The sequence below is a fragment of the Oryx dammah genome, unplaced genomic scaffold, assembly GCF_014754425.2.
Source record: "Oryx dammah isolate SB20612 unplaced genomic scaffold, SCBI_Odam_1.1 HiC_scaffold_26, whole genome shotgun sequence".
Taxonomy (NCBI): domain Eukaryota; kingdom Metazoa; phylum Chordata; class Mammalia; order Artiodactyla; family Bovidae; genus Oryx; species Oryx dammah.
In genome coordinates this window covers 2,911,696-2,933,151 of record NW_024070210.1, presented here as the reverse complement: position 1 = coordinate 2,933,151, position 21,456 = coordinate 2,911,696, and the positions used below count along the sequence as shown (strand labels likewise).

General features: G+C 46.6%; 1 protein-coding gene across 1 annotated transcript in view; it reads right to left on the bottom strand.

Annotated features, from left to right (window-relative positions):
- The window catches only part of PTPN21 (protein tyrosine phosphatase non-receptor type 21), a 77,236-nt gene extending 55,780 nt beyond the window's left edge, over positions 1–21,456 (bottom strand). Inside the window, exons 1-2 of the mRNA XM_040227513.1 lie at positions 21,408–21,456; positions 16,635–17,013 (exon numbers count right to left, since the gene is read on the bottom strand). Coding sequence (XP_040083447.1) covers positions 16,635–16,814 — 180 coding nt within the window. The 5' untranslated portion in view covers positions 16,815–17,013; positions 21,408–21,456. The remainder of the gene's footprint in view (positions 1–16,634; positions 17,014–21,407) is intronic.

Sequence of the window (21,456 nt, the reverse complement as noted above, 5' to 3'; positions counted from 1 at the left end):
TACCCTCTCGTAACTTGCACGATAGTAGGAGGAGAAAGACAAGCAAGACTACCTGGAAAGTTAGATGGTGATGAGTGCAGCAAAGAAAGATATCCAATTATAAGACTAAAATGTCAAACATTTTTAAAGAGTAAGCTAGAATTAAACGGGAAATTTCGGTTCATGTAACAATTCACCACGCAAAAGTGAGAGAAATAACTGAGATGTTACTGCGCACACTTTCGACATCCAAGGCTGAGGTTCTCTATGTGTACTACCACATACAAGGGCACTTTGTTTCAGGCCCACACAACTGAGGGTAAGCCAGAATCTTCCAATCTTCAATCATTTTAGTTAACTAGTTTGTTCTATTGCAGAATCCTTACTTATATCCCATTCTAAGAAATGAATTCACTTTAGTTCAGTCATTCAGTCGTGTCCAACTCTTTGCGACCCTGTGGACTACAGCACGCCAGGCCTGCCTGTCCATCACCAGTTCCCAGAGTTTACTCAAACTCATGTCCATTGAGTCAGTGATGCCATCCAACCATCTCATCTTCTGTCGTCCCCTTCTCCTCCTGCCTTCAATCTTTCCCAGCATCAGGGTCTTTGCAAATAAGTCAGCTCTTCACATCAGGTGGCCAAAGTACTGGAGTTTCAGCTTCAACATCAGTCCTTCCAATAAACATTCAGGACTGATCTCCTTTAGGATGGACTGGTTGGATCTCCTTACAGTCCAAGGGACCCTCAAGAGTCTTCTCCAACACCACAGTTCAAAAGCATCCATTCTTCAGAGCTCAGCTTTCTTTATAGTCCAACTCTCACATCCATACATGACCACTGGAAAAACCATAGCCTTGACTAGACGGACCTTGGTTGGCAAAGTAATATCTCTGCTTTTGAATATACTGTCTAGGTTGGTCATAGTTTTTCTTCCAAGGGGTAAGCATCTTTTAATTTCATGAGTGCAATCACCATCTGCAGTGATTTTGGAGCCCCCAAAAATAAAGCCTATCACCGGTTCCATTGTTTCTCCATCTATTTGCCATGAAGTGATTGGACAAGATGCCATGATCTTAGTTTTTTGAATGCTGAGTTTAAGCCAGCTTTTTCACTCTCCTCTTTCACTTTCATCAAGAGGCTCTTCAGTTCCTCTTCGCTTTCTGCCATAAGGGTGGTGTTACCTGAATATCTGGGGTTATTGGTATTTCTCCTGGCAATCTTGATTCCAGCTTGCACTTCATCCAGCTCAGCATTTCACATGATGTACTCTGCATAGAAGTTAAATAAGCAGGGTGACAGTATACAGACTTGACGTACTCCTTTCCTGATTTGGAACCAGTCCATTATTCCATGTCCGGTTCTAACTGTTGCTTCTTGACCGGCACACAGATTTCTCAGGAGGCAGGTCAGGTGGTCTGGTATTCCCGTCTCTTTCAGGATTTCCCACAGTTTGTTGCGATCCACACAGTCAGAGGCTTTGGAGGAGTCAGTAAAGCAGATGTTTTTCTGGAACTCTCTTGCTTTTTCTAAGATCTAGCAGATGTTGGCAATTTGATCTCTGGTTCCTCTGCCTTTTCTAAACCCAGCCTGAACATCTGGGAGTTCTCGGTTCACATGCTGTTGAAGCCTCGCCTGGAGAATTTTCAGCATTACTTTGCTTGCGTGTGAGATGAGTGCAATTGTGCAGTAGTTTGAACATTCTCTTTGCTCAAATCTCCGAAATGTGGGCCTTTTGGGGCTTGCTTATTAGCTTAATTCACAAATGCCTGTGTTTTAGGGCAACGGATAAATGGTAGCTGTTCTCTTCTTATTGAGAGGACAGTGAAAAAGATAACCTCAGTCTAATTTGGCCATTATTACAGTCTTTATATTTCAATTAAGTCACAGGAAAAGTTTTTTTCACATTTTCTTGAAGTATTAGTTATTCCTTCTCTCTTGTCTCACCATGAGCAATACTTTTAGTTGTAACCACGTAACGTAAACAAGAAAAGAAGGGCTGAAATGGGCTTATTTAGGAACAGCTGCTTATTTTCCTGACATTCACTTCTGTCAGGTTATATCATAGCTGTTTCACTTAGAGAACAAACTTATGGTTACTGGGGCGGGGGCAAAAGCAGGGGGTAGGGACAGTTAGGGAGTTTGGGATGGTCACGGACACACTATTTTAAATATAGCAGTGTGTACAGGCTGTATTTACAGGACCTACTATGTGGCACAGGGGACTCGGCTCAATGTCACGTAGCAGCCTGGATGGGAGGGAGTTTGTGGGAGAATGGATACAAGTATATGTATGGCTGAATCCCTTCGCTATTCACCTGAAACTATCACAGCTGCTTGTTAACTGGCTACACCCTAATACAAAATTAAAAGGTTTTTTAAAAGTTACAGCTGTTCCATGTTATACTGAAAGGGTTACGGGGACTTCCCTGGTGGCCGAGTGGTTAGGACTCGGGGCTCCCACTGCAGGCGGCATGCATTCAGTCCCTGATCAGGGAACTGACATCCCACATCCCCGGCGATCGTGGAGCGCTGATGATGTGGGGGAAGGCCACAGAGAAAGAAAGGGAATGAGAACGAGGAGTTTAAAACTATCCATGAATATGGTCGCGGTTAACACCTATTGTCTAAAAGAGCGTGACCCCACGTATTTCCCATCGCCTTAAAAAAAAATACAACCGCTCCACTGCCATTAAATTAGTGTTACCGCAAAAGAGCTGAAGATGTAAAAAAAAATCAGGGAAATTACTTTCCTGGTTAAAATCCTAATTATACCTGTGAAGAGTCTCAGACTTCTGTTACAACAAGCTATGTTTGCTTCTTCATTAATCGAGGGAGTTTGTAAACCATGGTTTCATCAAACAAGAACTAATTTTTTCCCTTGCATATTTATTAGGTGTTTTTCTACTTTTAACAAATACTTCTTGCATATACACAAATACTCCAAGAAAAGAATAAAAGTGTATCCCTTTCTAATGAAAAAAAGCTATTTCCCCTTTTTTATCAATAATATAAAGTTCCATGTAATAAAGGCCACACTCAAGGATCTAATGGATTTCCTTTTAATCGAAGCTGTTCACTGAGGATCAAGGAATGGGGTAGGGGATGGGGAGTACTTAACTCAGAAACACACACTCAATATTTTTTGTTTAAGTACCATAATGCCAGTTATCTTTTATTCCAAGAAGTGCTACTTAAAAATACACACAAGGGATTTCCCTGGTGGTCCAGGGGCTAAGACTCAGAGCTCCTAACGCAGGGGGCCCAGGTTCAGTCCCTGATCAAGGACCACAACATGCCACAACTAAGACCTGGTACATCAAATAAATAAATAGAAATAAACAGATTTCTTTTTTAATATATACAATATTTTCATTTCACTCAGAAGCAGAAGAGAATGAACGAGCCACTAGTATGTATGTGCTACTAAGGATAACAGGAATTGTTCTCTATTCCTATATCCAACTACCGTATATTCAAGGAATATAATGGCTAAAAAAAGGGAATATAATGATAAAAGTCTCAATTAACAACAACAACAAAAAAAAAACAGGGACTTCCCTGGCGGTCCAGTGGTTAGGATTCTGCTCTTCCAGTGCAGGGGACTCAGGTTTGATCCCAGACCAGGGAACTAAGGCCCCACACGCCTCATGATGTGGCTAAAAACCAAAGTTTAAACGATAGAAACATGACTTGCAGAAGAATTAAAGATGGAATAACAATGTACAGTGGTGCTGTCCCCATGCCCGTAATTCACAGATGGTAGAATGGTTACACTTGGCTGGTGGGAGGAACCGCTGTAGCAGACTGAAATACACCTGAATCTCAGTGACCCGGCTTCAACAATAAAGGCAGCAAGAACTTCAACAGGCTCCCTGGCTCCACCACTTTTTCTTGCCTGGAGGCAGACTCTGACTCTAGAAGCCCCCAAGTCCGTCCAACAGCACTGCAACCAGATCTTGCTTTGGAAAGTCTCTCAACGGCAACTCTCCTGGGCTGTATTTCAGCAGACTGCAGCTTCCAACTCTGCCAGGGAACAAGCTCGCAAGAGGCTTCCTATCAAACGGCTCTGTGCTCAGCATTTCAGACATTCCAAACCATGCCTCGAGGCCCGATCATGATTCACGCTCCTCAGGCTTTATCTTTCCTTGCCTGATGCAACTTCAACATCATATTTTAAGCAAAACAGACTGTAGTAATTAAAATAAAAGATAACAAATTTTAAAAGTACTTAAAACAATCTCCATCAGATTTGGGAGGCTGCAACTCTGACAAATGGCCCTTAAGGGCACGAGCTCGGTGCAGGCCACCTGTCACTGGCCCCAGGTTAAATACTGAGGGGAAAGGTGCTGATCAGGGAGCCGGAAGCACTAGTCCTGTTGTGGATTCTTAACCGTGAGCAAGTTACTCGACACCTTTTGGCCTCAGTTCACCCCACCTACAAAATGGGTATGAGACTGCCTCTCTCATAGGGCTGGTAGGGATCGAAATAAACAGAAACATATAAAGGGCTTAGAACACACAAGAGTAAGTCCTCAAGTAACATTAGCTCTGGTTATCAGAGTTTAAGTCCCCTGAAATGGGATAAAATTTCTCATTACGTCTTCTGTAGCATAGAAAATTCTACACTTAAATGCTAGCCCTTCAGTAACAGGGCTTTCTCTCTGGCAACTTTTCCTTGTCTTTCTCTTTCTTTCCTTTTTAAAATAAATTATTTAAAAATATATAATGACTGGATTGTTTTTCTTTAGGAAAATGGCAATGGCTCAAAGAAAAAGCAGTGTGCTGCTGAGGGAAAAGCGCTAACCCTGCGGCAGGAAGACCTCGGCTCTAGCCGGGGGTGCCGCTCGCTGGCTGCCCCAAGCAGGCCAGGCAGCACTGTGACGGACAGTGAAGTCTGCACCCCAGCAACGGGGGACAGATACTGTACAAACACTGACTCGTCGTCTTAGACATATGTTTCATTATCAAACATGCTTCTTTTCCTTAAGTCACCATTCAGACGTAAATCTGACTTCAAAACGCATGCCAGTTAACAAAAATACAAACAAATAAGCATTTGCAAAATATGGGTGAGAATTAAGGTTATTTTCTAGATAATCCATTCCAAACTCTGGAAGGAAGAGAAAGGACATCATTTGGAATATTTTCATTCTCAGTGGTATAGTTCTTGCGCTTAATTGGCTGACTTAAGGACAACATCTTGAGTCATTTTTCTCTGTAAATTATTCTAACCAATGAACAAATTTACATGATGAAAAAAGAAAACGGAAATGGCTATAAGAAAAATAACTCTACACTAAACAAGTAGTGGCTTCCCAGGTGGCTCAATGGTAAAGAATCCGCCTGCTAAGGCAGGAGTCGCAGGTTTGAGCTCAAGTTTGACCCCTAGGTTGGGAAGATCCCCTATAACCCATTTCAGTATTTTTGCCTGGAAAAATCCCATGGACAGAGGAACCTGGGGGACTACAGACCACAGGGTCTCAAAGAGTCAGGCACAACTAAGCAACTGCTCACACACAACACACGTGTCCTGCATCAGGACCCCCCGTGGTCTGGAGGCTGCCGTCTCTGGTCCACTCCATTTCTGAGACGGCGGGAGGAGGAAGAAACTCAGTTACACGCAGGATGAGACTGAGAATGTGTAACGCGTCTAGTGCAGCGGCTAGGCGTGTTGTCAGCATCCAGCAGAAAGCTACTGCTACTGCCACATACAAGTGTCACGCATGAGAGACACAGGGGCCAGAGCAGCTGCTTTCCTTCGGCCACACAGGGAGCGCTCACGGTCACCTAGCCCCGGATCCCCGCCTGGTCCGTAACGCTGGAATCTGACACCTGCCAAAAAGTCATTTGACATGGAAACTAATTTCTCAAGTCAAAGACCGAGCCGTCTAAATAACTGTAACATGACTGAGCAGACAAGCTGGTTTTCGATTCACAGAGAAATGAGCTGCCGCCACCCAGCACGGAATTACTTGTATATTTTCTTAGCCTGCTCAGTTGAAACTTGTTCAAAATAACACAATTACAGTGTCCTATTCAGAAATAAAAGTCCTGCACACCTTTTAGTGATTTCATCTGGATAGTCTAGATGAAATGGCACAAACCCTTGACGAGAGTTACTTCTACAACAAGCCGCTCCTTCTCACATACGATCTGAGTCCTGCATGTTTATTCTAGTGAAATTAACATCTTAAGATGATTCTGAGGAATTTAAATTGCCTTTGGATATCCTGTCAGTTCACTGAAAGATAAATCTAAGTGGCATTTATGTATGAACAAACTGCTTAGAGAACCAAATAGAAAAATATTTGCTAAAGCAACATATTGTTTAAAACAGTGATATGAGCAAAAGCTTTGTTAACAGAAAAGAAAAAGCCAAGTTCAGACAGGGTGTGTATTCTGACAAGTAGAATGAAGTAGACTGCTCAACAAGCGGCGGGGGCGCGGGGGGGTTTGGTTAATGCATGAAGGAAATATGAGTAACCCATCCCGTCAGAGGAGAACGGCCACACACCTACTCCTGGGTGGGCACAAAGGCACTGCCTGGGTGGGCACAAAGGCGCTGCCTGGTGGGAGAAAGATGAGGATCCACCCCTGGAGGCGCGATGAAGGAGCTACCGTTCACAATCTGCTCCCTTTCCTCCTTGAAGGGAGATTTTCTTTTTTTCTGTAAGTTATCCAAGAGAGGAAATGAATACCCCAAATGCCCTTTCCTAAAATCTAAAGGCCATTCAAAACAGGCATTGGTTGGGGAAGGGGGTAAGGAGTGATACTTCAGAGGCAAATTGTTTTCTTAAAAATATGAAGGTCTTGAATTTTTCACAAATGTTCTACCACCACCGTCCCTCTGGAAAAAGAAAGAGACCCTGTTTACCCGAGAAAAGGGGAAAGATTGCCTCATCCAAGAGGCTTTGAGGCCCACCACCTGAGCTTATCAATGAATGGATCCTAGACTCACCTGAAATTGTGTGCAAGATTCTGCATTTTGATCAGATTCTCCAAAGAGTCCATGACACTTAAGATTTTAAAACTCATTAAAAAAAAAAAAAACTTTACAAGTTAAAGTCCAAGCAGAAGTCTGACACATACAAACTCAAATTCTGGCTCCTCTGCGTGTTAGCTGTACGATGTCCCAGGTGAGCACTGCAAATCACCCTATTTTTCAGAACTTCAGTTTCCTCCTTTTAAAATGGAAGAGAGAATGCGCAACTCACCATGAGGATTAAATAAGAGATGCTAAGCTTCCAGCAACAATATGCATCCACCCACGAGGAGGACGGCAGAAAGCTGCTAACAGCATCTAGTATCAAAGGAATGCGATCTGAAGCCATAAGCACCGAGGATCACGAAGAACTTAGAGGGCTCCCCTGGAACACCATCAGTTCCCCTGCTTGCCACCTCGTTACCGACTCACAAACCTCTGTATACGAGCAAATCCACTCTCGATCCCATATGGTCCCGAGACCACACTGCGGGGACATACCACTGGCCAGAGGTGTTCAAGGACATCGCCAGTGTCTCTCGGGTGAAAAATCCAGCACTGGCAGAAGAACGGCTCAGGCCACAAGCCCTGAAATTTACCAGAAGTTCAGTCATGGTTGAACACTCCATTTCTTTGAGTAAACTGGTGTCCAAAATCTGTAATGACCTGTGTGATACATTATTGTAAAGTGCATAGTGTCTCCATGTTTGTATATAAAACCCCTCTATTTACTTATAGGACTAGTTTTAATTATTTAGACAAAGTAAAAGAAGTAACAGAAAAATCTAAGAGTCAAGAAAAATCCTTGCTCATTTATAATCAAGTTTGGACTTTGGAAAGCTTTATTTAGCTAGAGAGGCCAATCTAAGTTTTAAATTTGCTTCAGATGGTCCAAAAGATCAAACTAAAATATTTACTGATCCTTGTCTATAAGTCAACCTTACCTGTTTTATAACATACATACCTGAATGAGTAAAAGCTCAGCCCAAAGGCTAAAAAGTTTGCAGGTACTATACTCTTACCTTATACATATTTCAGCTATTTTTAGAGTCCAAATGAAAATAGCTAGTACAGACGGAAATGCGCATGAAATTCTTGAGGCCTACTCAGATAACAGTCAAGATAAGGTCAGTGGATATTTGGAATACCTAAGACGCTAATTTAAAATAAAACACTCTGATCGCCAAGAACACTTTCTAAAGTAATGCTTGAGAGCAATGGTTTGCATTAAATGCTCGATTCCTCTTTGATTCCAACAAATCCCGCAGCCAAAAAATGTCATTTGCCAGAAAACAGTGTGAGAAGAATCAGTTTAAAGTTCAGCAAAGAAGCTGCCATTCCCCTGACAGAGCAATCTCAGCCCAGACAGCCTCTGAAACACACACTCTAAGTATTTCAGAAGAATCCCAAAATGAAAAAGAAAAAAGTGTAAAGAAAAGAAGTTCTCTGCTACCTCTGCTCAAAGTCTGTAAATGTTCAACTCTCTCCAGGAAGTAAAACCATACAGCAAATAAAGGCTGACTTGACTGAACTGTGGTCTTTGCTTATCAGTCTAAATTCAAAGCAAGAACCCTAACTTTTAAGCTCAGGGGACACTGATTCCGCAACCATGCACTGCGAGGTGGTGGTGGTGGTGTTATTCCCTCGGTCCCGTCTGACTCTGTGACCTCACTGACTGCAGCCCGCCAAGCTCCTCTGTCCATCGGATTTCCCAGGCAACAATTCTAGAATGGGCTGCCGTTCCCTTCTCCAGGGATGTTTCCAACCCAGGGATCGAACCTGCCGTCTCCTGCACTGCAGGTGGGTCCTCTACCGCTGAGCCACTGGGGAAGCCCGCCCTGGGAGGCACCAGCACCACTTCAGACACCGGTGACGCAACAGTCCTGCTAGGACGGAGGTCACACACCAAGGAGTCAAACTTGGCATGTGTGGGATGCATTTCAAATACCATTTTCTGAATATCCGTGATAAATCAGAACAAAGTACCAAATATCAAATTATAATGTTAAAATGAGAGGCCATAGTGAGAAGGTCTAAGTTCTGCTGGACTTTTCAACTTTTTCCATAAAATGCTTCAGAGGTAACCTTAGGGGTGCTTAGTAGCCACTTGAAAACTGTTTATTTGGAAAAGTTATGTATGTATGCTATACATGCAGAAAACAGTGGGATCCTTGTTCCCTCTACACAAAGCATTCACAAACAGCTGAAAGAAAACTGCCCTCTAAAACTTAAGTTATAAAACTAACACATAATGTATCACAGCTGAAGCATGAAAACCTTATCTTCAAAAGCTTTCCAGGTTTGTTTTTTTTTTCTTTTTTGGCTGTGCCACGGGGCTTGCGGGATCCTAGCTCCCTGTCCAGGATCCAACCCAGACCTGGCAGTGAGAGTCTTAACCACTGGACCACCGGGGAAGTCCCCAGAAGGCTTCCAGGATTTTTAAAATGTCCTGTTTTCCTAACTGGAGATCTAAAAACTTAAAAGCTCCAACCGAATGCAAATTTAAGCTGAATAAGAACATTAAGATAAAGACAGACATGCTATAAAAGAAATTATATTTCTCCTGCTCTCTGCCGGGTGAGGACACAGTGAGATACCGGCAAGCCGCCAGCCAGAGGAGAGGAGGGCTCTCAGCAGAGCCTGACCTTGGCGACAGCTTGACCTTTGACCCCCAGCCTCCAGAAGGGTGAGAGATCACTATCTGTGGTTTATGGGACACGCCGTCTGTGACACTTCGTTAGGGCAGCCTGAGTGGACTAAGACATACGCCAAGGGGGAGAATAGCTGGATCACATGAATGTGCGGTACCGTGGTGGGGGTGGGGGTGGGGGGTAGAAACCAGTTCTGCTGGGTCCTCCGAAGCTCCATAACCTGCACACCAGGGACAGGCCCCCGGCACAGGGTGCCTAGTAAGTTTCGATGAATGTGTATCAATGAATGAAAACACACACAAAAAACGATTAAAAGCATATGGGGCAAGGGTAGTCTACTGAGCAAGAAGCTGCAGAAAGCGAGCTTCCCCGGTGGCTCAGCGATCGAGAACCCGCCTGCCGGTGCAGCAGACACGGGAAGACACCTGATCCAGGAAGACTCCACACACCGCAGAGCAGCTGAGCCGCGCGCCACAGCCCTCGGGCCTGAGCTCCCGAGGATCCGGGAAGACTCCACACACCGCAGAGCAGCTGAGCCGCGCGCCACAGCCCTCGGGCCTGAGCTCCCGAGCCCAGGAGCCGCAACCACCGAGCCCGCACGGCCCGGAGCCCGCGCTCCGCAGCAGGAGAAGCCACCGCAAGCGGGGAGAAGCCTGGACCAGCTGGAGGGGAGGCCCTACTCGCGGCAACTAGAGAAAAAAACAAACCCACACGCAGGAACGAAGACCTAGCACAGCCGAGATAATAAGTGAATTAAAATTTTTAAGAAAATAAATAATATTTTGCAATGAATCTAATTAAAACCCAGGAGAGCACAATTAAAATGTGATTATCAAATGTAATATAAGATTTAAAAGAATTCCTGAGAAAGACATGCCTTAGAGAAAAAATATAAACCTTAAGTAAAAATTTCACTATTTTTTGTTTGTTTGTTTAAATCCTAGAGGTTAGTTTGACAGCAAGAGGGAAGAAACAGAGAAGTAAAGACCTACTGAAGTTCTGTTTGTGGGCAGTGACGCTGTACAAATTAAGTATCCCTGGCATGAAAACAGAGGTTCCAATAGAACTGCTATATTACAGTGGTATACTAAAATTCTGTTTAGTGAGGTAAGAAGTGCCATTACCAGTGGCCACTCTACTTATTTGTACTATCGATATAAGAACATTTTATAAAAAAACATGTATTGTCTTAGTAAAAGGAAAAGCAAAGATACTTATAAAAGAAAGAAAGGAGTTCATGTGAAGAGGTCAATGAGCATAGCGTGGAAACGGGAGTGGCAAACACCAAGGACGGTGCTGAAGAGTAACACTTACCCAGAGTTTCCCAAATGCCAGGTGCTCTGCTGAGTTTTCTAGCTAAGATTGTACCCTCACAACCCCTGTCAAAGAGGCAACAGTATCATCCCCAGCTCACAGATGCAAAGCCTCTGGGCTTGGGAATTAAATAACTGGCCCAAGAGCACACAACTGGTAGGTGGCAACACTCGGACCCAAACCCAGGCATTTCCAACCCAGCTGCCACGTCTCAACCAGTCGCTGAGCAGGCTGGCCTTCTCAAGAGGCCCACAGAGGCAGCGCCGGCCCGGGAGGCCCAGACAGGACACCTCGACTGTCCTGGAGGCACAGCCACTCCCCGTGGGAAGATACACTTAAGGCTTTCCGGGCAACTTCCCTTCTCTGATTCCACGCTCACCAAGCAATGTCCGGTTGGCTCTGATTCCCAAACAGCCTGCCTACGGGGAGATCCTGGCCTAGCCAGAGGGCAAACACACTCAGAGCCCTCATCATAATTTACGATGAGATACCAGAATTCTGTATCTCATCGTACATGACTACACTTGCATCCTGGTTTTACAAATTTCCAATGAGCTGGGGTAACACAGGGCTTACTCTCTGAAACAGGTCTTTAGGTCTCACCATCTCACTCTAGACTGTAACATTCTTTCAGACACACTGCCCCGTGGGTGACACACTCTTGTCTCACCACCTACATCAAACCTCGGTAACACACACTTTCACAATTAGAAAGTTTTTCTAATTCCCGTTAAATTCTGTAAAGACTTTGACAGCCTATCTTGAAACAGTTATGAAACTCAACGACATGCAAGGAGTTTCAGCAGCTCTGAGAGGCTGTTGCTACCACGAACAGCAATGTTTTCCTGCAGCAACCCCCCCGCACACCCATTTTAAAAAGCCACTTTTCACAGCTCAAATACAGTGGGTTCAGAAAAAAGTTGACAAGGCACTTTATATTGGATAGAAATATACTAACCTTTTAGTTTTTAGTTCCTTAATGTACTATCAAATATCTCACTTGGTCAAAAAAAACTATGAAGACTGACAAACATCACTTAATCACACATTCAGCTTAAGAAATAAAATACTACCCTACAGTTGAAGCTGCCAGGTAGAGTGTTATAATGGTATTACTGTATAGCCCTTATAACTGTCATAATAGAAAAAAGAAAGCGAAAGTCACGTCCAGCTCTTCGCGACCCCATGGAATAGTCCATGGGATTCTCCAGGCCAGAATACTGGAGTGGGTAGCCTTTCCCTTCTCCAGGGGATCTTCCCAACCCAGGGAACAAACGCAGGTCTCCCACACTGCAGGCGGATTCTTTCCCAGCTGAGCCACCAGGGAAGTCCCAGGATACTGGAGTGGGTAGCCCGTCCCTTCTCCAGCGGATCTTCCTGACCCAGGAATCGAACAGGGTCTCCTGCATTGCAGGCAGATTCACAATAGAAGTTGATATTCAACTTTCAAAGAAAGTAAAGATTTATGCGACCAGCTTAAATTTGGGCAGTAGCAAAATCTTATCAGCCAAAATCTACATGCTGTGATTCTGAGCTTTCTTGACGGGAGACTAATGCAAGATAACAAACCACTATCTCTTGACTGAATCTCATGAGTGATGTATGAACACAAAGTAAGAACAGCCGCTGCCCTGACTCAGATGATCTAAACAGTCATTGGGAAGGACTAGGCCTGGGCCTAAGCCACCTGTTTATATCCTACAGAGCAGAGCTTCTGAAGCTTTGAAGAGTTTGCTATACAAACTAACTTTCTGACCATGACTGTACTAAAATGTTGGAAACGGTGGGACAGCCTGTCCGGGGGCAAGACATTTTCTAGGGGTCACACCTGTTCCCACCTAGAGCACTCTTCCTTTCTGTTAAAAAATCACTCTCATCATATACTCACAGCTGGATGAAGCTGCTCGTTTCTGAGTCTGATCATCGCACACAAGGGATGGCAACTTCTCTGGGCTTCTTGACTACCAGAGAAGCAAAGCAATGCCTGTGGGTTCAGTTCAACCTGTGCTTATAAAGGACTTTTCATGTCTTAACATATTAACCATAGTTAATTTATTGTAACTAATAAATTAACCACAGTTCTTCAAGAAATTGACTCTAGTGGTTATAGGCAGACCAGGTGCATGAGGAAGAAATCACAGAAAAAAAAAATAGGAAAAAAGGAAAAATGGGTGAAGGGAACAAAACAGACGGGACTAAATAAACGCAAGCAGGCAGGACCAGTCACTGAGGTGGGCTCTTCTGGTTCACTTTCCCCTTCCTGGGCTGTTGCACTTCCTTTCCTTCTAACGTTCTTCTCACCTGAGCTCCGGACCCTCGTATGCTCTGCCTGCTCAGCATCTCCAATTGGCACCTGAAGCTCAGCACATCGGAGGTGAGCGGCCCACACACCTCCGCCAGCTCCCCTCCAGCCTGCTCTTCCTTCCGTGTTTCTTCCCCACCATTTACTGGAAACCTTAGGATCCACCTGGACCCTGGCCAGTCCCTCCGTATCACTTGACAGGTAGATCCCCAAGATCTCCAGACTCAGCTCACTCCTCAGCCCCATCCAGATCCAAGTGACTGCTATCTGCACCACAACCACTCTTTTCTAATCATTTTCTCCAGAGGCGGTACGGCTTCGTACAAACAATCACACCATCTGCATGTTTAAAAAACTCTTCACTGGGACTTCCCTGAAGTCCAGGGGTGAAGACTCCATGCTTCTACTGCAGGGGAGCATGGGTTTGACTCCTAGTCTGGGAACTAAGATCCTGCATGCCTCACAGTATGGCCAAAAAGGAAAAAACACTCTTTAAAAATAAAAGTTAAAAAATAAAAACTCTTCACTAACTTCCTAATCTGCAGGACAAGCCCCAAACCGTAAGAAGCCCACACTGGGTGGCCCCTGGTCTGCAGCCTTGCCTCTCCCTCCCCAGGTACCAGGTAGGTCACCTGCCTCGTGTCTCTAGCCATGTGGGGCCAGTCTTTTCCAGCCCAACTGACCACCCCACCCCATCCTTCAGTTCCCGGCTCAGACATCACTCGCCCCAGGAAGCCCTCCCTCCACTGCCTCTCCCTAATGTCTACAGCGCCTCCTGCTTCCCTCATCATCGCGAGCCTTATATCTATTTCTTAGCGGCATCAACGCCAGGCTGAGCTCCCGGTACCTATATGTGCTGTTCAGTCGCTCAGTCGTGTCCGACTCTTTGTGACCCCATGGACTGCAGCAGGGCAGGCTTCCCTGTCCTTCACCACCTCCCAGAGTTCATGTCCATCGGGCTTCCCTGGTGGTTCAGCTGGGAAAGAACCTGCCTGCAATGCAGGAGACCTGGGTTCGATCCCTGGGTTGCGAAGATCCCCTGGAGAAGGGAACGCTACCCACTCTGGCATTTTGGCTTGGAGAATTCCATGGACAGAGGAGCCTGGAGGGCTACAGTCCATAGGGTCACAAAGAGTTAGACATGACTGAGTGCCTTTCCCCTCCCTTTCGTGTCCATCAAGTCAGTGGTGCCATCCAACCGCCTCATCCTCTGTTGTCCCCTTCTTCTTCTGCACTCCATCTTCCCCAGCTTCAGAGTCTTTTTCAATGTGCTTGGCCCTTAATATGTCTTTAATACTGACTGATGCAATGATGGGATGCTCACAAGGGGCTCAGTTTATTCTTGACTTTTCATAAACTATAAATCAGCAGGATTTCCCAGTCAAGACTGTAACATAGGCATTTAAGATAAATAACTAGCTTTTCCATCTCTCTCTTACCCTAGAAGCAGGCAGCCAAAGACCAGAGGCCTGGGTTTAATTAGAGCCCTTTTCTCCACAGGCCTTACACAGCATTTTAAATGCAGGATATTATGCGGATGCTTGAGGACGCCACAACTTCCTTCAGACTGGGTTAGGGCTTTTCCAGGAAAACCCTATGATTACTGTAACAGACTACAGTTATCGGAGCTATGGCTTTACAGGCACATTAAATCACGCAGTCATTCCGAGTGTTAGGCATCACTGTTACCCTGTGGTTCAGATGAGGGAACCAGAGCCCAGACAGGTCACATTCCTCACCTAAGGTTAAACAACTAAATTGATGCAGAAACCAGAATTCAAACCGAAACATGTCTCTCAAAATTTGGCTTGACGTGTGGAAAACAAAGGGCTTCCCTCAGTGGCTCAGATGGTAAAGAACCTGTCTGCCAGCGCAGAAGACGTAAGAGACTCGGGCTCGATCCCGGGGGTGGGCACATCCCCTAGAGGAGCGCATGGCAACCCACTCCAGGAGAAGCTCATGGACAGAGGAACCCAGCTGGCTACAGTCCAAAAGGTCGCAATCACAACAGTTGGACACTACTGAAGTGACTAAGCAGCAGGCACGCACGTGCAAGAGAGTTACTGAATGCTGAGCAAATGACTAAAGTCAGTAAACTCTGCTAAATCAGGATGGCCCATGTGGGATCAATACTAGAAGGGCAGAACTACTTGGACACTCCAAAATGCACTCCTTTTTTCTTTTTTTTTTTAAAGTGGCTTAAAACAACTATTTTATCTTGCTCACAGTTCTGTGGGTCAAGAATTTGGGCAGGACTTGCCCAGGTGTCTGCCGGATACCTGGGGGCTGAAAGGACCCATTTGGAAGATGCCAACGTGCATTGCTGTTTCATTTTGGTTTACATTCTGGGAGAACATATAAACATTTTCAAAACTCAGGCACTGTGGGGATATCCCTGGTGGTCCAGTGGCTAAGACTCCACGCTCCCAACCCAGGGGTCTGGAGTTCCATCCCTAGTCAGGGAACTAGATCCCACACATGGCAGCTAAAAGATCATGCATGCCGCAACGAGGACCTGCTGCTGCTGAGTCGCCCCAGTCGTGTCCGACGCTGCGCGACCCCACAGACGGCAGCCCGCCAGGCTCCCCCGTCCCTGGGATTCTCCAGGCAAGAACACTGGAGTGGGTTGCCACTTCCCTCTCCAATGCATGAAAGTGAAAGTGAAGTCGCTCAGTCCTGTGGACTCTTAGCGACCCCATGGACTGCAGCCCACTGGGCTCCTCAGCCCATGGGATTTTCCAGGCAAGAGTACTAGGACCTGGCACAGCCAAATACATAAATAAATGTGTAAGGAAAAAAACAAACCTAATCTCAGTTCAGTTCAGTTGCTCAGTCGTGTCCGACCCTTTGCGACCCCATGAACCGAAGCACGCCAGGCCTCCCTGTCCATCACCAACTCCCGGAGCTACTCAAACTCACGTCCATTGAGTCGGTGATGCCATCCACCCTCTCCAGCTCTTTTAAGGGGCATCCCCAAGAAAAGTCCCCTTTGCTCTGTTTCATGCCTTCCTCGCAAGGAGAGGGGCTCACAGGCTCAACTCAGGTTATCCCAGCGCCTGTGTGGCAAACCACTTCAGTGGTGTCTGACTCTTTTCGACCCATGGACTGTAGCCCTCCAGCCTCCTCTCTCCATGAGATTCTTTAGGCAAGAACACTGGAGTGGGTTGCCATGCCCTCCTCCAGGGGATCTTCCCCACCCAAGGCTGGAACCTGGGTCTCCTGCATTGCAGGCAGATTCTTCACCACCTGAGCCAGCAGGGAAGCCCCAGATTATCCTCGCCAGGGAGGTACTCTGAGAAGACACAGCCAGCGTGCATTTATAGTAGCTTGGAAGGAAGGAGCAAAATTCGGCCAGAGAAGCCTGCAGTTTTATTTTTCTTTAGGCGGGTGGGGGGTGGCTTACCTCCCGCAGCTCCAGTCTTTGGGCCACAGCCTCCAGGCTCTCCTGGCCAGTGCTCTCCACGGACAGCGTGAACTCTACAAACTCATTGTTGAGCAGCTGGATCCGGGCAACCAGGCAGCTCTTGCTGGATACGGTGTAGCGCCGCGTGCGTTTCAATTTCAATCCAAATGGCAGTGGCATCTTCTTCTCCCTTCAAGAGCTGGAGGGGTAAAAAGCGAACAGCACCGCCAGCAGTCCAGGGGTGGTGATGGCCAGAGAAAGCGATCCCGTCCCGACACGAGGAGCACCGCGGAGTCTCCGACTGCTCACCCGGCAGCTGCTGCCATCAAAAAGCAACTGAGTCTCCAAAGACCAGGTGATGGGAGCTCCCACGCCCGAGCTGGGGAGAGAGGGACGCTGGTTACAGGGGCGGCAGCCACTCCGGCTTTGTTTTTAAAAATAAAAATCAATAAAAGCTGTATCTAAGGAATAAGCTTTATCTTCCCTCTGGAAAAAAAAAAAAGGCCTTAGCAGGCTCTGGGAGGGGCTAGAGAAGTTTCACAGCAGAGGTGTGTTAGGCCCCAGGTCAGACTCCACCCCTCATTCAATTCCACAAATAGTGGCCACCACGTGTGGATGGAATGAAACGAGAGGAGGCTGGCACTACAGCCCCAAGTTTAGTAGCGAGAATCAGTGGTTCTCTTTCTAAAGTTTTGGGTTTTTTTTTTTCATAGTTAACTCATTCTGGCTCCCTGATACTCCAACTGTATCTTTAGCCCTTAGGTGAGTTAATTGTCAAAAAAACAAAAACAAAAACAAAACCACCTCCAAAAGAGCTACGTTCAAGTCCCAATTAGGCAAATTAATGCCGAACCCGAATGGAATCATCCCCCGTCACATGTGGCAGCTGTGAGGTTCAAATGAGGTGAACACTTAACAGGCATTTGCAGAACTTCCCGGTTTACAGATATTTACGTCACCATTTCGATTTATTTATAAACAAACTGTAAAAGACTCTACACGCGCCATTGACCGCATTACCACGCAGAAGCCTGTCAGCTCTGAAAAACCTGGCCCGCGCCCGTCTCCGGATGGGGACGCCTAGCGGCGGTGAGCCTTGCCCGAGGCGGCGCCACAGCCCTGAAGACGAGCGGGACAAGGTTTCGAACTCCATCCCGAGATAAAGACGCGAGCACCGCGCTCAGCGAGCCCGCGCGGCCAACAGCGCCGAGGGCTCCGACTCCGCGCTCCCGGAAGAGCGGGCGGCGTTGCCCGGGCAACCGGCGGCCTCCGCGGCGCCGGAACCCTCCGCCTGCTGCCGCGTTTCCGAACGGACGCTCCCGGAGGGAGGACAGGCTCGGGCTGACGCCGGAGGGAAAGCTTAAAGGACCCGCCTAGGACCCCGCAGACAAGCGTGCGGTTTGAGCGGGGTCCCTTTACCTCAGAACTGCCCCCCACACCCTAAACACGTGACGTAAAACTTTTTAAAGCACGCCAGTTGGTGCGTTAATCCCTGGGCGGAAGCAAAACGGCCTTGAGCGGCAGCTTGGAACTTTGACACTGACGGGATTTTTTTTTTTTAATTCCACCCCCCACGACACCCCCCCCCCTCCGCCTTCAACAAGTCGACAAAATCGCAGATATCGGCAGAATCCCGGGACGGCCCCCGCCCTCCGTCGTCTTCTGAAGGACGCAGCCTTGGGCTCGGTCGCAGCTGGTTACCCGGCGCCGGGGCCGGGAACCGCCGCGCGGAGGGGCAGCCCCAGCCCCCAGCGGACACGGAAGCCGGTCCTCGGGAGAAGCGGCGCTCTCGGCCTCACAGGGCGGCGGGCTGAGCTGCGGGCCGACCCCAGACGCGCCCTCCGCGGTCTCGCCTCCCCCAGTGCGCCTCAGGCGCGGAGGTGACGGGCGCTCAGCGCTGGGCCGGGGTGGGGGCGGGGGTGAGGAGAGCCAGCGTTGAGCTCTGCTAGGCTTTGGCAGACCTAACACTTCGTAATTCCGTCTCACCGGTGGACTGCGTCTCTGAGGACAAGGCCGTGGAGAGGGCCTTTAGGCGTGTGTGCTAAGTCGCTGCAGTCCTGTTGGACCCTGCGACCCCAAGCACTGTAGCCCACCAGGCTCCTCTGTCCAAGGGATGCTCCAGGCAAGAATACTGGAGTGGGCTGCCATTCCTTCTGCAGGGGAATCTTCCCGACCCCGGGATCGACCCCCCGTCTCTCAGGTCTGCCTGCATTAGTCAGGCCCCCAGTGGGCCTTGTGGCGACGTCTAGTGAAAGGCTCTCAGTCGTGTCCGACTCTTTGCGACCCCGTGGACTGTACATGGATTCTCCAGGCCACAGTACTGGAGGGGGTGGCCGTTTCCTTCTCCCAGGGACTGAACGCAGGTCTCCCGCACTGCAGGCGGATTCTTGACCAGCTGCGCCACCAGGGAAGCCCTGCTGCTGCGGCCAAGTCGCTTCAGTCGTGCCCGACTCTGTGCGACCCCGTCGCCGGGATTCTCCAGGCAAGAACACTGGAGTGGGTTGCCATTTCCTTCTCCAATGCAGAAAAGTGAAAGTGAAGTCGCTCAGTCGTGCCCGACTCTTCGCGACCCCATGGACTGCAGCCCACCAGGCTCCTCCGTCCTTCGGATTTTCCAGGCAAGACTACTGGAGTCGGGTGCCATTGCCTTCTCCGAGGGAAGCCCTACAGAAAGTCTAAAAGGGATCAATTCCTAAACCGTCCTTGCTCTTAAGTAGATTACAAGCATGCTATAATTACATACATGGCTGTATGTCTAATAAGGACCCAACCACGACTTTCTGCTTTTGTTGTCTGGGTTTGGGTTTTGTTTGTTTGAGCTCTGGTTATCCACAGAGAGCCAGAAAAATAAAAGTTAAAACCAGGAAATAGAGGGAAAAGGCCAGAAGAAAAAAGAAAACTAGAAGTGCATAAGCCACTGTTAATTTAACAGCATTTGCTGTGTACCTCTGGAAGGTAAAAGCACCTTACTAAAGAAGGGAATAGAAAATAGACATTATGAAAAGACATGGGCTCTACCTGCAGTTTTCAGTGCTCTTGTTTGTGTCAGGGTATAAACCAAATAGCTCGTTGAGACAAAATGAAAAAAAAAAAAAATCAAGAAGTGAGAACTTGAAATAATAAGCTTTCAACTAGAAAAGTGCCTATGAGCCATGCATGAATACATTTTAAAAGATTATAGATACCCTTATAGATAGATATGCTAAATACCTATCAAGAGATAAGGTAATGAATTTAAATTTTACATACAAATTATGGTAACTGGAAACAGAACAGTTAAGTTGTACAGAGGAAAGATGAAAATTTGTACTGGGGATGTTCAAACATGGTATTCTCTTCACTGCAAATATGAATTACGCCCTGAAGGCAGTAGATATTACATTGTATAACTTAATTATCAACTTAAGCTCTGATGAAGCAGAGTAAAACTTTGCTGTCCCTGAGTTTGAAATGTTTTACTGCATCAAGGATATAGACAAGCCAACGTTTTCTCTTTTATTTTGGTAGATGTTATAAAAAGTAATTGAAAAAGTTGAAGGGTATGTGTGTGTGAAACAATTTACACAATTTTCAGTTATGTACAGTATTCGCTACCAAATATTGTCATAAAGTTATGAATGTTTGAATAGAGGAGTAGAAATTGAAGATGCTTTGGGGGGGTGTCTGTTTCAGGTGTAAAATAATAATGAAATAATTTGAAAGGTAGCTGGGTCTGGAAGTCTTAACTGATTAACTACTAAACAGACATTCATAATTAACTTTGGCAGGAAAATATACTAAGATATTTTGTTTCTCTACAAAATCACTTTATTTTGAAATTTAAAAAATAGGTATATATTAATTATGTTCAAGTATTCAAAAGGTAGACTGAGATATTTATTCATTTTAATGTTTTTACATCCCCTCTCAGAAGCTTCTCAAATACACTTTTAAAGTCTGAATCCTGTAGTTTTCCGCTTTGTCGCTACAGTCCTCATTACGTGTAATTTTACTAATGATGCTTTCAAATAATCTCTAAAATTGTATTCTTAGAATAATGAATACATATATAGCATTAAATCCAACGCATATTTGTCGTGAACACATTTATGCGTAGAACTCGAGAATAAAATGTGCTGGAAACAACAGACAACTACTTTCAGAATAAAATTTCTATCATATCCCAAAGTTAGAAAAAAAAAATCTATCAGCAACTCTCAGGCATACAGCGGTTGTCACCTGGCGCACACGGAGTATTGTGAACGCGTTTGCGAGCATACGCTATTATAAGGCTTTCTCAGAAAAAAAGAAAATAAGACGGGCATGCCAAAAGCGGCCAGTCTAATCAGGATTTGCAGAAATCACAAGTCAGAATTTGCAGACCCAAGAATTCTTTTTTCCAGAGTAAACACTCTTTACTCCAAAACCAAAACAAGCCATCACCACGAAACAGTCCTTCGTTCCTCTCCTTCTCGCCAAAGTTATTTGGCATATCTCGCACTTAATATTCCGAGAGGCACAAACATGCCTAAGACTTTTAAAGCCCCGATGCAGAATTAAGCCGCTCACAATCAACCGAGGAGCTCCGAATACAAGTTCAAGACCCCTCTGCAAATGCCTCAAGTGGAAGAGAGCCTGGAAGAGTTTTCTCTTTGTTACGCTCGTCCCTGCCTCGGGTCTGGGCAGCCGGGACGCGTCCTCCCCGGACTCGGGGGTGTCGGCTGGCGGACACAGCCCCGCGCTCAGCCCCCGCCGCCCCCCCGCGCCCCGCGGGCCGGGGCCCCGCGCCCTCACCTGCTCCCGCCGCCGCATCCTCGGGGCCGCGCGCCCCGCTCAGCGGCCC